At 38.9% G+C, this 17,426-nt stretch overlaps 1 protein-coding gene across 1 annotated transcript in view; it reads right to left on the minus strand.

Moving 5' to 3' along the window:
• Positions 1-214: 214 nt before the first annotated feature.
• The window catches only part of LOC132427739 (annexin A10), a 42,978-nt gene continuing 25,766 nt past the window's right edge, over positions 215-17,426 (minus strand). The window contains exons 4-12 of the mRNA XM_060015383.1: positions 16,496-16,609; positions 14,765-14,855; positions 13,453-13,532; positions 6,600-6,653; positions 6,419-6,512; positions 5,454-5,549; positions 4,882-4,940; positions 2,256-2,378; positions 215-283 (exon numbers count right to left, since the gene is read on the minus strand). Coding sequence (XP_059871366.1) covers positions 215-283; positions 2,256-2,378; positions 4,882-4,940; positions 5,454-5,549; positions 6,419-6,512; positions 6,600-6,653; positions 13,453-13,532; positions 14,765-14,855; positions 16,496-16,609 — 780 coding nt within the window. The remainder of the gene's footprint in view (positions 284-2,255; positions 2,379-4,881; positions 4,941-5,453; positions 5,550-6,418; positions 6,513-6,599; positions 6,654-13,452; positions 13,533-14,764; positions 14,856-16,495; positions 16,610-17,426) is intronic.

Below are 17,426 nucleotides of genomic sequence, written 5' to 3' on the forward strand. Positions count from 1 at the left end.
AGATACGTGCAAATCCAATCTCATACACTTTTGTCAATAGGTTTTTCTTGAATAACTATTGATAATCATTATTCTTGGAATAATTTTAAAGAGAGAAAAGAAAATATGATTCTATAGTTTTGTAATAATGCTACTAACAATGCATATTAATCACAGAATCTGTATTTTGACATGTCTCTGAAGATGAGTGCATCCTCCAAATCCTTCTTTTTATTTAGTAATCGTCAGCATCACCGGCACAGATGGCAAGCAGAGCCTTCTCGTAATGCCCTGAAGCGAAATGCTGAAAGGAAGAAAATGTAATGTATTTGAAATACAATGTCATAGTATTTCTAAAAAGAAGCATAATTCCTCTGAACTATAGAATGAAAGACCATGGGCCGTTAGCATCACAAGAATTATTTATTTTTTTCATCTAAGTATTTAATATGCCCTGAGAACTATTCCCTGGAAGTTACTGAAAAGTAATACCATGGTTATAGTCAATAGAAAGAAGTTTATATAAAGTTGATGGAACCCTAATGTGTTTTTATAAGAAGAATAACTTCCAGTAGAATCAAATCTTCTCCTCAACTTGAAAGAGGTGTCCTCATTTATTGTTGTAAATCAGTGTGGAGTCTGGAAGGCAGATTGGGCAGTATGCCTCAGAGGGCTTAAAAATGTTTATACTCATTAATGCAGAAATTCTACTTCAAGAAATCTGTCCTAAGGAAATAATGATCAATTATTGATGAGCCCAAGATTTATGCTCCAAAATATACACCATAATATTATGTATAATAGTGAAAAAGTAAAAAGCAATAAATAATAATGTGGGGCAGTTTATGTACTTTAGAACTTTTACAGTGGGATCCATGATTTAATAAAAATATTACTTTAAGTAGTAAAACAGTTTTTAAAAGAAAACATGTACAAAAAATTTTGTTATTGGTTATCTGTGGTGGAGAATTAGGGCCATTTTAATCCTTTTATCATGCTTCCGTAGTTTCTAAGTTTTCAAAAAAAAGATAGTAGTAAATAAAAGGAATTATAAAACTTATCTTTTTAAAAGTCAACTCTCACATCCATGTTCTCTTACACAAAGTTGTGTAATTATAATTCACTGCCTTAAATGCACATAGTAAAGTTGCATTAATCATATGTGAATATTAGTAGATTTTGAGGTGGCTGTCGTTAATTGCTGTATAGGTATTAGAACTAGTTTATTCATTTAGAAAATGAGTTATGACACGCATTTCTCAATGAGAAATGTTTAGCACCACTAAAAGTTTAAGGTTTTGAAGGTGGCTGTAAGGAGAGTTTTATCAAAGACGAAGGAGGAAGATGTCTCTTAAATGCTCCCTTAACCCTTCCTCTTGGAAACCACTTCAGCTCCCTGAGGGCCTACAAGGTCTTCTGGGTTGTGTGATCTCTTCCTCCTTGGGTTGTCAAGTTTCTTCCGTATCTTTCAATAAACTAAAAAGCTATTTTATGCAATTGAAAATTTCAATGGAAACAACGTGGACAAGGTAACAGGACTTAGCTATGTGCAAAATATACATTAAGATACATTCTAGGGCCCTGTGCTTGGGTTAATGCTCTGAGGGTGCCGTCTTGAAGTTCTTTATACTTTTTTGAACGAGGGGTCAAACGTTTTCATTTTCCTTAGGGTGCCCCAAGTTACGTAGATGGTCCTACGTACTCTGATAATTCTTTGCTAGGTTTGATCAAAATCCAGGCTCAAGCTTAGGTGTATCAGAATGAAGAAACCACCAGCCTGTTGACTTCTGAGTCATCGCTTCTAGGCATGAGCTTCAAGGGCTCATGGGATGGCAGTGTGCAGAATTTTGCACCCGTGTGATGGGATCTGACTGGCTGCCCCCTCCTATGACAACACAGGAGAGCTGATCTCAGAAAGCTCTTCACCATTAATGGGCTCTTCTGGCGAAATGCTTTCTTGCTGGCGCTAATCATGCTTGGCCAGTTAGCTTGTAGAGCCTCATCACATGATCGTGGGATGATCATCGTGGGTTGCATGACCAACCAATGACTTTTGCTTAAAACACATCAAAGAGGAATAAGTTTTGTCACCGAGGTGAAGGGATTTTTCTCACCTGTTGGTGCACTAAGGCTGCCTGACCTACTCATGTAGATGATCCCAGCCAGAATAGTTAACTTTTTAGATTCCACCGTGAGGTTACTTAAATTACAGCCCTTGTTTCAGTTTCGAAAAGGATCAAATATGGCTGCAAATAAGTCACGAGGAGGAGACTTACTTTGATGTCATGGAAGAGGGACTTCCCGTATCTCTCTTTGTATCGTTTCCTTATGGTCATCAGGTCTATTTCACTTCTGGCAATGAGAATCCTGATCACGGTTTTATTATGGAAACCAAAGTCCTAAAAGACACAGCCAAGGGGAGAAAAACAATAAGGAAACAGCACCTTAAAGTCAGTCTCTCTAAAATCGATTCATCCTCTTTTCTGTGGCCGCAGGCTCCTGGTCCTGTATCCCTCAAGCCCTGGCATCCCCACCCATGGGCATCGACTCAGACTCCGCCTCCCCTCTGTGACCCGCCCCCCCCAGCCCCCCACACTGTACACACACAGTCAAGTGGTCCATCTACTCTGCTTCTTAAATGCCCTCTAATCTCTATTTCCAGGGTCACAGCCTTGATACTGGCCCTCATCACTTCACCTGATTCTGCAATAATCCTCCCTTTTATTTAAAAAAACGTTTTTTATTGGAGTGTATTTGATTTACAATGTTGTGTTAGCTTCTGCTGTACAGCGAAGTGATTCAGTTATACATGTACATATATATATATTATATCTCCGCTCTTTTTTAGATTCTTTTCCCATATAGCCCATTACAGAGCGTTGAGTAGAGTCCCCTGAGCTATATAGTAGGGCCTTATTAGTTATCCATTTTATACATAGTAGTGTGTATATGTCAGTCCCAATCTCCTAATTTATCCCTCTCCCCTTTCCCCCTGGCGACCATAAGTTTGTTTTCTACATCTGAGACTCTATAATTCTCCCTTTTAAACCTGGTCAGCCTCCCCTCTGTCGCCTGAACACTGCATCTTAAGATGCAAATCTGATCATGTGATCCTTCTAGGTAAAAATTCTTCCTGGGTTGGAAGGTGGGTCCCAACTCTGTTAGATGAACGTCAGCGTTTCTAAGACGGCAATTATATTTTTATTTTATCGTCTGCTTATTGTGGAAAACTGTAAAAGTAAGAATTCCAGGTACTCAAAATATTTGCTGATTTAACCTCCAATACTGAACAATACACAGCCATCCCTTTCTGTGTACTAGGTCCGGAACGAATACCGCTTCACAAAGCAATTTCAACTTGTCTGTTCAAATGGAGTACTGGTGACATCCAGTGGCCAGGAAGCAGCAGCTAATTTTTGATGTCTGAATGTTTGGGGTATAGACCTACTAACAAACTTTTCCATAATTTGAAGTGATAAAAATGAATGATCCAACCAACTTCCCATAATTAAGTTGTGTATCATTCGCTTAGAATACACAGGAGAAAAACAGATTTTCTTTGGTGAGAGCTGGTGAAAACAGCTTTTGAACAATACTTGACATTGGCAGGAGACCCTTGTATATGAGCACTCTGATTACTGGAATATACACTCCTCTGCTGTACCTGCAAACTGTTCGGGAGTACACATACCTTCCTTTTTGCATTGACACACACAGCAAGGGTAGAGTTTTTATTTATTATTAGGATAATTGGCCCTCACTTTGGGCATAATTGGAATCGGAGTAATGTGATTATTTTCCCAAGGTCATTCACAAGTGAAGCTTTACTCTTTTTGTTGGAGAAGGAGATGGTTGATGTCATCCAACATCCTTGCCCAATACAGTTTTAAATACATAGTTAATCAAATCCACCTTTATTCTTGGAAATAGAATCAAAAAGAAGCAGAGGACTGTGAGCTCTGATCTTGATCCTGTGTTCTGAGGACACATGGGTTCTTGTACCTAATAAAAAATACTTGCACATCAATAAAAATAAATAAATAAAATATTCTTGATGATTCACATATTATCCAAGCTTGCTGGCTACCTCTAAGAAGCTGGTGTATGACAATTACTTTGAGGATAAAACACTCCCGTGAAATTATTGTACCACTGAATTGTTTTTAATGATTTTCTTTGAGTTTTCAGGGCTATGACATGTATAGTGATTTGTATGAGACCTTTTCATTTTCTCAATATTTTCGTGCACATTGTGGATGAAATATGCATTGTCTCATGCACATAAGTGTTTGTTTCTTTGAAAATGAATGCACCAAAGATGTGCAGTTGACTATCACCCGAAACTAAAAAACATTCTCACTTAATTACAAAAATAGCTTTAGAGTTTATTGTTGTCTAGATGTCTCATTTTAAGTGTTTTTTAAAATAATACTTTATGTTTAAAAATAACCACTCACCTTTTGTGTTTTTAACGCTCAGGAATGCAGCCATGTCTTTCTGAGCGTTTGTAATGCTTTGACATTTTCTGATTGATGCCGTATGTTGTGTAATTGCCTGAGTATGAGGGGGTGGTCTTCATATGCGGTAAAAGTATTTGGACCTACCAGTTTCTCCAGATGCTAAGAAACGCGAAAGCACATCTCCCTGGGGGGAGAGGCCCCAAGGAATACTTCTTAGGTACCTCTGTTTGATACAGAAAGCAGAGCATTCTCTTTATTTGATGGGTCTCATTTTGGTGTATAATATGTTTCTTCACTGGAGCATATTTTCTCTGAAATTAATATATTTGCATACAAATTCAAATATGGGAATCAATATTTAAATAATTGAAGTAAAACTAGTCCTTTGAGAAAGTAGACATGATTTCTGGAGAAATTTTAAAAATTCGTGGCTCATACTTACATGGATTGCACTGTATAATCTGTAAGGAAAATAGCCGGGTTTGTCTCGAACACAGAGAACTAGGAAAAATCAGAGAGAAAAGAAGAAAGTTTGGGAGTGACAGTACATGTTTTCTTCACAATTTGGGAAACAATGAGAATGCTTTTTTTTTTTTCCAGTTACAGTCCTGGAAGACTGATACTTTGTGAGTTCTCTGTGGGATCCCTCATTGTACATGGTATTAAAATGTCAACATTTAGAATAGCGGTAAAACCATAACCTTCTTTACAAGGGAAAGGAAGTTAGTATGTACAAGATGAATTTAAAGGTGTGAGATCCCCATTACCTGAGAATTCAAGGTTTCCTAGTGTGAAAGTTGCCAGCTGTTAGGAAGGGTACGGGTTCATGAAAGTTACTAACTTGCCAGTTTAGTGCATTGTATCAGTAGCCGATGCATGTTTCCTCTACAGAGTTAACATTCTGTCTAAATAATTAAATTCAGGGGAAAGTGACTCAATCAAGAGCTTGCTCATGCATCTTTAATTCAGTCAGAGCTAATCAGCCTTCATTGTGCCAAACACATTATTACTCACCAATTGCAACTAGCAGCTCTTGAAAGGATCCATCGTAACATTCATTAATGGCATCTACTATGTCTTGCCCAGAAATAGTTTGAAATTCCTGGAAAACTTCAACAAATCGATATAATTCAAAGGAGATTTTATGAATATTATAAATTAAAAATGCAAACGTGGATTTGATTGCTTATACACAGTGCAGGTAAATAAAGTATGGGGTGGGTGTTGGGTTGCAGTAGGCCATCTTTTAAAATTTTTTAATCGACTTTTGTGTGTTATATATAGTAGAAAAAAAACAAAAAAGTATTTTAAAAAATAAGGGAGACAGGAAGGTACAGCAGTTTGGGGAAAGTTGAACAAAGTAGGACCAGTAAGGCAGCTTCACATAAATCACGACTTCAGTAATAATGGCCTTGGTTCATTACGGACTGTGTTCACCATATTCTTTTTTTTTTTTTTTGCAGTATGCGGGCCTCTCACTGCTCTGGCCTCTCCCGTTGTGGAGCACAGGCTCCGGACGCGCAGGCTCAGCGGCCATGGCTCACGGGCCCAGCCGCTCCGTGGCATGTGGGATCTTCCCGGACCGGGGCATGAACCCGTGTCCCCTGCATCGGCAGGCGGACTCTCAACCACTGCGCCACCAGGGAAGCCCTCACCATATTCTTTTTAAGACAACATATGATGCACCTAACAGGAGATAGGTAATATAGGTAAGTTCTCCATCAGAAATAGAGGTGATTTTAAAAAGTTTAGTATTGAAAGGTTATGTGATTCAATTATTGGCAAAATAAAATTCTAGGGGAACTTCATCCTTAGCAATGTTATTAGATGAGGCACGTCTGTATAAACATAACCTGAAAGAGGTACCTTTGAGATAACTGGCTTTCCTCTCTTTATATGTAACACCCCCCTTTCCCAATTACCTACTTGCTTTTTATTCTCTAATCAGGGGATAGCTGTAAAGAACAGAGGGCAGTTACCCAGCCATAGCTGCTGGTAGCTCTTGTTACACAGGATCATTTGCAAAAGCGTTTTGTGCTCCCCTGTCCTCTTCTGGCAGCTCTCCCACAGCACCTGAAACATCACAGGCCGCCAGGTAGCACCGCGGCCCCAGGCTGGTGTGCCCAAGGTCCCGCGGTTGCCCCAGGGCTGGCCCGTTACCATGGCGTCCTGGGCAGCCGTGGCAGGGTCCGTGTACCCTTCTTCCCTGGTTCCCTGTGAAGTAAGCACAGGTTTCCCTCTGTAAGTGCTCTGAATTGACAACTTAGTAGGGTTACCGGGACGCAAATCTTTGAGCCACCAAATACACTGGAGACTCCTAAGAAAGTTCTATCATTAGTCGGAGTTAGTCTACATTTCTTGGGTACTTTATGCAATGCAGGTCTTTTTAAAAATGTGGGCACTTTTCATTTTTTCTTTGTAGCCGAGGTAATCTTTCAAAGGAGTTGACAAGTTTTTCGCTTTTCCAATTCCCTGAGCGGTATCTCTGCCGCCCACCCCTTCAAACAGCACCCACCGCCTGGCCGGCTGGTAGAGACAGGATTTTAACATCGTCAGAAGGAAAAGGCAGAGAGAAAGCGTGAGTTAATGCTCGGTCTCTGACTTGTAACATCTCATATTGGCAACAGTAAAATAACCATGAAATCCAGAATGTGTGCAGTGAGAGTATTTTGTAAATTTGTTTCACTCCAGCCTCTTTATCATATGAAGAAAGCACAGACACGGCCAAGCTGCCCTAAGAGAAGTCCTTTCAAACAGGAGGGAAGGAGAGCTCACTAATGCAGGACCCTCTGGTCCCTGAGGGTTATGAGGACCAGAGGGCAGAAAGAGGTAGAGACGTGTGATGAGACAGTTTATTTAACCTTTCCTTTCCTTTGGGTCCAGATCTGGAGGAAATGCTTTTTTTTTCTTTTTTGACTTTGCTGGAAGAACACAGAGGTCACTGTCTTCTGCTCCTGTTGTCTTTTCGGACTCTGGAAATGAACTCGGTGACAGAGCAAGATAGGGCAGCCGAGGCCCTGAGGACACCTTCCTGAATTCATCTCAGTCCCGAAGCAGCACGAATGGGCCCCAAATCTCTCAGCTGCTCCTGATGGAGGAGTTTGGCAGCGGAGCCTGACAGGTGGAGTGGTTTATGGCCGCAGCAGGGCAGACCCTTCCAGCAGGCCAGGGCTGTGAGACAGACCGCGCTGGCTGGAGCCCTGTGGGGAACACACCCGGGCACTAGTGGGAGTCTTAGGCTCCAGAGGGAGCAAGGGTGAGGCCAAACCATCATGAAGGTTACTTGGTTCTGATCAAACTGAGACAGAAAAAGCGATATAAGTTAACCAGCTTAACTGGTCAAGTCTCGTCTTCTCAGTGGGATTTGCCCTGACCAAGCTGTGCAACATCATAACCTACCCGCCATCCCCTCCCCTGCCCTGCTGTATCCTTCATCGCCTAACATGCTGTGAAAGGCACCAATTTATTAGATTTCTCCTTAGCTGTCTGCATCCCCCGACTAGAATGCAAGCTTCTTAAGACTGGGGTCTTTGTCTCTTTGGATAATTCCCAATTGTCCTTGGCACGTTGTAGGCTTTTGAGAAATATTCACTGAGTCAATACTAAACGAAGGAAGGGAAGTTAAAGAAATACCTTTTAGATGGCAGAATTTAAACACCAGTTAGTAGAAACGGGAAGATTTTCTGGATCATTGAAGTGTTTTTTGTGATTGCCAATCAAACGATGTAGCTAACTAAACACCTACGCATGCAAAGTTTGTGAGAAATATTTAAGAAATTTCTGCAGTTCTGAAATTTTTGTGAGATTTGATTTTTGGACATTTAACTTGAAATGGTGCCCATCTGTCTACTTCTTTGTGCAGTTAATTGCCAAAAGCACTTTAAGCAGACTGGTAGATTAAAAAAATGTGTATCAGTTTAATGTGTGATTTAGCTTTTCCCAGCAAGCGGATTTTGTCATATTAAAAAGCCTAAGACAGTAGACTGGCAGGTGATGTAAATGCCAGAGAAATGGCCTACATGAGAATTGGGGTTAAGGGCAAAATAAAAATGTGAAAGGAAGCAATGAAAGGAATTGAAATCTGGCTGGAAGTATTTGGAGCAAAGTGGCTACAGATGGTCCCCAGAGGCCTCAGGGCATGAGTCTGAGGAAGCATCGCCGGAGACTCCTGGCAGCCAAGATGAGGACAGTTTCCATTCTTTCTGTCTGTGGAAACATTTATCATCTGCAGGGCGATTTGCACATATGGATTAATTGATCTCTAAGTGACTAACTTTTCATTATTTGACAGATAATTAGATCTCCTGTAAATCTGGTTTAATAAAAGCACAGGAAGTGCTGTGAGTCAGTTCAGCGATTGGCATTAGTTTTCAAGAAGAACGTGTTCTGGTTGAGTGGTTTTCTTATTAGAAATAGCCCTGTTGGAAAATTCTTTATAGATTAAAAGCTCTTTTTTTCCCCCAGAAAATATGACAGTAATTTACACACTTCACGTTTCATGAATACCTTAAAGCTTCCAATTCCCTCAATCTCTATTAATTCACAAAAAAGAGGTGTATCTGAATGTTCATGATGTCAAAAAGATGAAAGCCATGGGCGGTGTTTCCCCTGATTCTGGAAGTGAAGCTGCAGAGGGAGGGAGGAGGAAGTGATTTTAATTGCTGAAGAATTTTAGAATATGGGTACTGGGAGGGAATGAAGCAGAATGGGTTCACTTCCTTTAATTTACAGGGTAAATATCTGGAATCTCAAGAAAGCAAAATGATAAACCCAAGGACACACAGCTGACTTAGAGCCAAGAGCAAAAGATACATAGATATATACCTGGTTGTTTTACACAGAGTATCTATCTATCTGTCTGTTATCTATCCGTCATCGATCTACCTGTCTACCTATCTGTCTATCTATCTATGTATCTATCATCTCTCTATGTATATACGTATGTATGTATCTATCATCTACCACCTATCAAACATCTATCTAGAGAGAGAGATAGGGGCAGAGAGAATAAGGATCCCAACTAGAGGGTAGAAGGAACTTGGTCATGTGACAGTGCCAGTTATTTGGCTGGAACTCATCACCTCTTTTTGTAAGATGTCTAGACAGAGTCTCTGAAATGGTGTACACCACAGACAGTGGTCAGAAGTGATGGACTTCTTCAATTCTCTAGTTAACGTTACATCATTTTCAGTCTTGGAAGTTTACTGATCCAAAGCCTAAACCAGGAGGTCCAAAATGAAGAGCCATTAATGTAGAAGTCAGACTTCAAAATATTTAAACATCTATGAGAAATTATACATTTTACTAAGCATTACATGGCACTCCTGATCTTGAAATATAAGTTTTTCACTTCCATTTTCAATTTTGAGTTGAGTGCTTTCTTTGAAATATGTATTATCTTATACTCGTAAATTGTGTTTTACATTTTAAGGGGAATATACTATGAAACCTTACAAATACATAATATTTAAGTAAACCTCATTCATTCCCCTTGGCTTCTTATAAAATCTAGGTCTTGCTTCACCATCAATTTTTATATTCTATGTTGAAAGGACGATTTTACTGCTCTGAAGAGCTATTTCAAGGTTAAACACACACACACACTTAAGTTCCAACTCTAGAAATTGAACTTAAGAAGTAATACTTTATCCTGTAAAGTCATAATCCAAATTAGGTGAAACCCAGTGATAAAATAAATTGTGTATTATTTTAAAATATGTGTGTCTATACAAATAATATTATATATACAAATACACATCGTCACATTTATACTGTATCAAAAATAAAGCATTATTGTTTAATTTCAGGAAAAAGGACCTGCAATTGTGCATAAGATAGATAGCTCTATTACATCAAGGGAAAATATCGTTCGCTGATTTTTTTCCCCTTGTGATTTATTTTCTCTCAAGTTTAGTTTTCAGAACTGTGTGTTTTTCCCTGAAATATAAGAGCTTTGCTTTATAAAAACACACTGCGATCCTGATTCTTGGCTGTCAGTTACTTTTAGGGGGTTTGTAGCATAACCTTTGACGAGGTGCAGAGATTCTGAGAGGTTATTTGAATACCTGATCATTGGAATTTTACCAGATGGAAATAGAACTGGAGTACAAATAGATGGGGTTGGAGGTGGGAGCATCACATTTAACAGTGGAGGTGGAGGTATGGTGTCTTGGGGCTGTTTTCATGTTAGTCTCTCACTCAGCAGACGTGAAACGTCAGGCCAGCCACGGAGCCCATCTGAGTTCCCAGGGACGGGGTGCAGCCATTCGGCTCCCCTGGGGAGCTGACTCTGAGATGGAGACCAGCAGGTACCTTGTTATATTTTTTTGCCTTTTTTAAAAAACAATTATTGAAGTATAGTTGATTTACAATGTTGGGTTAGTTTCAGGTGTATAGCAAAGTGATTCAGTCATACACGTACACATATTGAAAAGATACCTGCACCCCTATGTTCATAGCAGCACTGTTTACAATAGCCAGGACATGGAAGCAACCTAAATGTCCATCAGCAGATGAATGGATAAAGATGTGGTCCATATATACAATGGAATACTCCTCAGCCATAAAAAAGAATGAAATAATGCCATTTGCAGCAACATGGATGGACCTAGAGGTGATCCTACTGAGTGAAGGAAGTCAGACAGAGAAAGACAAATACCATATAGCGCTTATATATAGAATCTAAAACATGATACAAATGATCTTATTTACAAAACAGATTCTTGTTATTATGGGATGTGCTGGGGATCAACCATGGATGGGAGAGAAAAGAAGCCAAATTTGGAAGGAGAGGCTGGACTGTGATATAGGCCTAGTGGAATGCGACATAGTCCTAATGAAATATATTTTTTGTCTTCCTAGAAAGCTTATATATTTCTTTAATAAATTGACATAAATTTCTTTTCAGATACTAAGAAAATAAAAACGTGTTTGCTATTAAGATGCAACTCATGGATTTATAATAGGGCTTTTGGTTTTATTAGGGGCAGTCCTAATGCCAACACGAATTTCTGACTGGAAACTGTTGTTTTAATTTACATTACGGAGCATCAGTCCTAGAAAACCAAAAGATGAAGACCCTTCTAAATTGAGAGAATGTTTTAATTAATCTTACAACGTTGAAAAGTTAGAAAATATTCAACTGACGTTGCCAAGTGAGATTATTTTTAATATTAATAATGATTATTAAAACCTTTTTTCCTATAATGACTCAACTTCTGTCACAAATTTAAATAAGCTTATTTCTACAACACCTTACACAGAAGTCTCAAGTTGGACGATATCTATTCTCTATTGATGTTCTCATCCCAGAGATTAGGATCTTCAGAATAGGACTTGAGGAATTGATACAGGCAACTTTATGAACTATGCGGCCATGCCATGCACATGCAAATTAAACCACAGCAAACCAAATTAAACAAGAAAGCAAATTCTTGATTTTGTTTTTACAAATAGAATTTTTACTTTAGTTGAAAGGTCAATAGATTTGCTCAGTACTATGCCATTTTTTTCGGTTGAACAATTTTGAAGAAATCCAACCAGCCCTAGTCACCAATCTCTCCTCCGTCTGGGGCAGCTAATACTTGCTTCCTCTGGAATCTTTCCTTTTGGATTTCTTTATTCCTAATTCAGAACTGACAATAACTTGGGCTCAAAAAAAGAGTAAAAAAAATTTTAAATCCTTGTTGCCTGGCAATGAATGGAATTGTTAGTTTGTGTTCTAATCTGGCTGATATATTTATTCATTCTTAAATTATAGAGACTGTTGTGAAGTACAGTATAAAGTTTTTAATCACAATAAACACACATTAAAGAAACCACACCTCCTGTGTTTTATTGGATGTGTTAATCCACCCCGAAGGAGGAAGATAGCAAAATTGCCCAATCAGAAAAGAAGGAAAATGAAGTAGTCACTTAAATTTGCACACTGCCATTGATATTTTAAAGGAAAAAAATCATTATCAATAGTTATTTTCTCATTTTAACTATTTTCTGTATATAGAGTAGTTCTAGACAGGGTAGAAAGAATTCTTAATTTTTATCTTTCTTGTGTAAAGTAATACAATACTTTAACTTGAGAAATAAAGTTGTTCATTTTTGTAATAAAAACTTTGTAGAATTAAAAAAAAGAACTCTCTCTAGGTAAAAGTTGGAACCTGCAATTTCAGAAAGAAAAATTAGCATATGGCTGTGGGTCTGTTTTCTGGAGTGGTTGGGAGATTTTCTGTATTTTTTTCCTGAACTGATGTTCCCTTGTTTTCTTTCATTCTATAAGTTCTATAACCTGCCCTGGAACATGGAGTTCCATCCACTGCTCTCCCTGCTAGAAGATGGCTAGTCAACAATCTGAGTGATAACACAGAGGAACCGAAATAGCTTGTCTTGCCTAAATCCAAGCCCCTGTTTCCTGCTGAATCCTCTCCCGTTTCCTGCATCACTTCATCGGGTACTGAGGGTGTGTCTGATTGATTTGGTCAACACAAGCTGAAGGAGAAGACGGAATTACAGAAATAAAGAGATGGTAAGAAGGGAAAACTAGTTTTTATTTTCAGTAATCCAGATTCTCCTCATTTAAAGTCATGCGTGAGGCTCCTGGATCCCTATGTGTATTGTACTCTCATCTGGTGATTCTAACTGTTCACCTGTTGGTGCGGTCCTGGGTCCCTGGGGCCTTAGGCGATGTTCTCATTCTAATTGTAACCGTAGTATTTTAAATCTGTTAACATCCTTGTAATATATAATTATTTATGCATTTATTGATAATTATAATCATTTTACTTATAGCAGATTGTTTTGAGAACAGAGATGGTGTCTTATTCATATTTGTTTGTTTCTATATCCAACCCAAGTTTCTATCATAGTGCCTTCAATTTAGCTGGCATTCAGTACTTGTTATTGTACAGAATTCACTGTTAAACTGGGGTAAACTGGAGTTTTCTGTCCTATTTTTTGAAAACGAAACATACCTATTTTTTTAATCGTGCAAAATGGTGTGAATTTTGGAGTTTCATACCTGGACCAAGTTCACCAGCGTATCTCTGAAGTGTCCCGAGGTCTCTGAGTAAATGTCCTCCTGCAGGTCCCGGTTGTATTCTGGGTACGAGAACGCCCATGTTGGAGGGTTGGTTTATGATAGAACCACGTATCGCTGTGCTTGCCTAGGTCAGCGCTACTTCCCCCGTATGAGTGGAAAGTGAGGAGACATCTAATCTGCTGACATTTCTTTGTCTTTTACCACATTCTACTCACATGAAGCCAATAAACAGTCCACCCAAGTAATTTGACAGCAATGGTAACATAGGCCCAGGTCGGTTTTCTTAAAAAAAAAAAAGTACTATGTCTATTCCAAAACTGAGAAACAACATTGAGAATCATTTTACATTCTGCAATCTTTTTTTTTTTGCGGTACGCGGGCCTCTCATTGCCTGGGCCCCTCCCGTTGCGGAGCACAGGCTCCGGACGCGCAGGCTCAGCGGCCATGGCTCACGGGCCCAGCCGCTCCGTGGCATGTGGGATCTTCCCGGACCGGGGCACGGACCCGTGTCCCCTGCATCGGCAGGCGGACTCTCAACCACTGAGCCACCAGGGAAGCCCGCATTCTACAATCTTTAAAATTCAGAATCCTGCCTTCTCTTTCCTTAGCGCACTGCCCAGCCCAGCTCTCCCCAAGTCTTTGTCCTGTCTTAATATTTTCAGTGAAGGGTTTTACTTCACTCCCCTTGGGAAAGTCTTGTTTTTGTTTGAATGCAATAGAGCTGATTGTCTGTAACATTTTCTTGACAGTTCAATGTCACATAATACACGATGCAATGGAACTTACGGCATTAAGCCTTTTTAAAAATGAAAAGAGTTAACCTTTCTACTTTTAAAATGTGTAAAAACCTGATTCTGAGGTGGATCGCAGTGGTTATGAGGTTTATGTAAATTGAAGTAGTTGCCCATATTTGTAGAATTTGCTGAGCGATCATCGCGCTTTGCTTTGTTCTGTCTTTATACCTGGTCCCTCCTAGGTAAGAGATACGATGCTCCCTGAGCCACTGTGCCAAGTACTTGCTGTCCTAATGTAAACACCCACCTCATAGAAACTAGTAATTATTTTCCTGGAAAGTCCGCTCAACTTGATTGTCTAGGGAATTGTTTCATTTTTAGTACCCTAATCATCGATTCTACCTAGTGAATTAATTAGTCTTGAGTGAGTGGTATTTCACACATGAGTGTCTTAGAAAATTCTTTAAAATACATAAACTGGAATATTTTACATGTTATTTGAAAAATATAAAGTTTATATGAGTGTAAAACATATGTACAAATGTGTATTTCCTTACGCAAATAGTAGGCTTCTCGCATCTGGAAAATTTCTCCGTTTGTTCTTGAAGCTAATATATCAATGAGGCAATTCTCATCAGTGCCTGCTCCCTAGAAGGACAGAGTGAGAGAAATATAAAGGCATCTGTGCTGGAAATAACAGTGCACTCTGTGCAGTAAAGGGATACAGCCTCCCTGGTGTTCTGAGAGGTGGCAGAGGGCAAGGAAATATGTTTGGGTTAAAGACAGGCCCAGTTCAGTCTGCCTCTGCTACTTACTAGCTCTTTGGTCCCAAGAAGATAATATTATCTGAAACTCTGTTTCTTCATAGAGTAAAACAGCATGGGCATTTCTAAATAATGTGGGAAAAGATGTTTAAACAATGCTCATGACACTGATTTTTTTCCTGCTAGAATATCAATTCTTGGGCAAGCTCGAATTTGATCCTGGGTCTCTAATTTTGCACAGATGTTTTAGAGACGTCTCCCTGCCTCTCCCAGGATGTGGACTTCTGCACCGTTTGCCTAAACATTTGGACTGGCTACTTTCTGTAGTCTCTTTCAGCCATAGGCATAAACTCTTCTCTGATGGTGATTTTAAAGACAACACATCTTTTTCAGAAAGCTTCAGAAATCCTTTCCATCCTATGAGACATCGATACAATGTAACAGTGTCATCTAAACAGTAACATAGGACTTACTTCACATCATTTTGCAAGAGGTAGGGATTGACATTATGCAACACTCAATACTCTGTAATAGGCTATATGGGAAACGAATCTAAAAAAACAAATAAAAGTGGAGTGGATGTATGCACACGTATAACTGAGTCACTTTGCTGTACACCTGAAACTAACACAACAGTTTAAATCAACTATACTCCAATAAAATTTTTTTTAAATAGTAAAACCAAAAATCAATACTTTTGAGATTCATATCTACTCACTGAATTTTAATTGAGTAAATTCCACATATGGAATTGTAAAAAAGAATTAGTTGAAATTCATATTTTACATAAGGCTTATTCTGATCTACAAATATGATGGCCAAGATCCAGATTCCTTAATATTTTTTCCGTTTCCCTTTTCCAGTCACACATTGTTCCCAGACCAGGGTAATCAGGTCATTGGCAGGCATTGTATGGGAATGATTGCAGCAGCTCTGCAGGTGTTTCATATCAGCATTTGGAAAGATGTGAAAAGCCGTTTGGCCTCCATCCCTAGCCAACAAACCTCTAACAAATCTGTAGTTAATTTCTTTCCTGTAAGAAAGAATTGCTCTAATCCTTCAGAAGTAACATTTTGCTACATTTGAGCAATAGTTTTTGTAAAGGATTATTTTAGGGTCGCAAAAATAAAGATGTCATCTATAGTTTGTCTCTGACTCAGCATTACTGCTGACTCATTACTTTATGAGCCCAATTTATACCACAGTGTAAAGAGATTCACATGAATTATCATATTTCCTCTTAATGTATGAAGATAACTTGGGAGAGACAGATCCAAACAGCCCCGGAAGCTTTCCTTTTGGCAGATTGCACAGAGCGGGGTTGGTGGGTCTGAGTTTGCACAACAGGAGAATCCACTGATCCCGCCGCTGGGCTCTGGAGGTCCCCCCTTTCCTGACACCCCCCCCCCCAGCATTTCTTTTGTTTCTTCTTTGTGCAGAAGTTCCCTCCCCTCCCTGATCACACATAGCAGCATCATAGGGCAGGGCCCGCACTATGGAAATATTTTCTCATCCGACCTCTACCTTCATGGCGTGCCAGAGCTCGTGGGCATCGTAGGAGGGCGGTGGGTACATGAGGCCCACCATGACTTCCTTGAAGTGATTGGAAAGCTTCTCCTTCAGGTCACTAACCAGGTCCTGTGGAGGGAAAAACAAATACCTTCATTATATCGCTTACCAATTTTATGAGAGAAATGGGATAATTGCAGAAAGTCTTCTAGCACGATTTCCTTTTCCACGTCACTTCACATAATAACTAGTCTGGTTTTAGTTCACACGTGTGTACGTGGATTACACGAGATCGTGGACTTGAGGGTTTGAAAATGACTGATGTGATGACATCTCTGCATGAAACATCATCTGTATGGATATTCTAGTCACGTAAACACAGAGGGATACTCCTTCCCTAATCCCAACCCGACCCCTCTTCTCATCTCATTATGAAAATAAATAAAATTTGAAACCTGAAAGCATGTTACTTGGGAGTGCTTAGTTTTCTTGTGTGGAATTAATGAAAGAAAGTCCTTAAAGAATATATGCATTTTATTTTATCATTATAGCAATGTCTTTTAGCAAAGAGTTTCTGGTTATACTATTGCCAAAAAGCTTGTATAAATGAATTAAGTAGTCTTAGAACTTTCTTCAAATAGTCACATGAATATACTTACTGAAAATATTGAAAATTAAATGCTTAAAAGGAAAAATAAGTGTGCTGGATTTTTGGCCTTGAAATACAGGTACAAGAGCATGAAACTGATCGTTTTAATGTGACTTTCCTTTTACTCATGTAGAATGGATTGTTTAAAAACATATATGTTCAATTTATTTTTTGTAGGGTTACAAAGATATCTGAAAGATACTTAAAATTTACCATTTCTTGCTAAAATGTATAGTGTGTATTCAGTTTTATGTTGAAATACACAATATTTTAGTTCTGACTTGGTTCAATAATATA

Source organism: Delphinus delphis, chromosome 6 (genome assembly GCF_949987515.2).
Source record: "Delphinus delphis chromosome 6, mDelDel1.2, whole genome shotgun sequence".
NCBI classification, from domain to species: domain Eukaryota; kingdom Metazoa; phylum Chordata; class Mammalia; order Artiodactyla; family Delphinidae; genus Delphinus; species Delphinus delphis.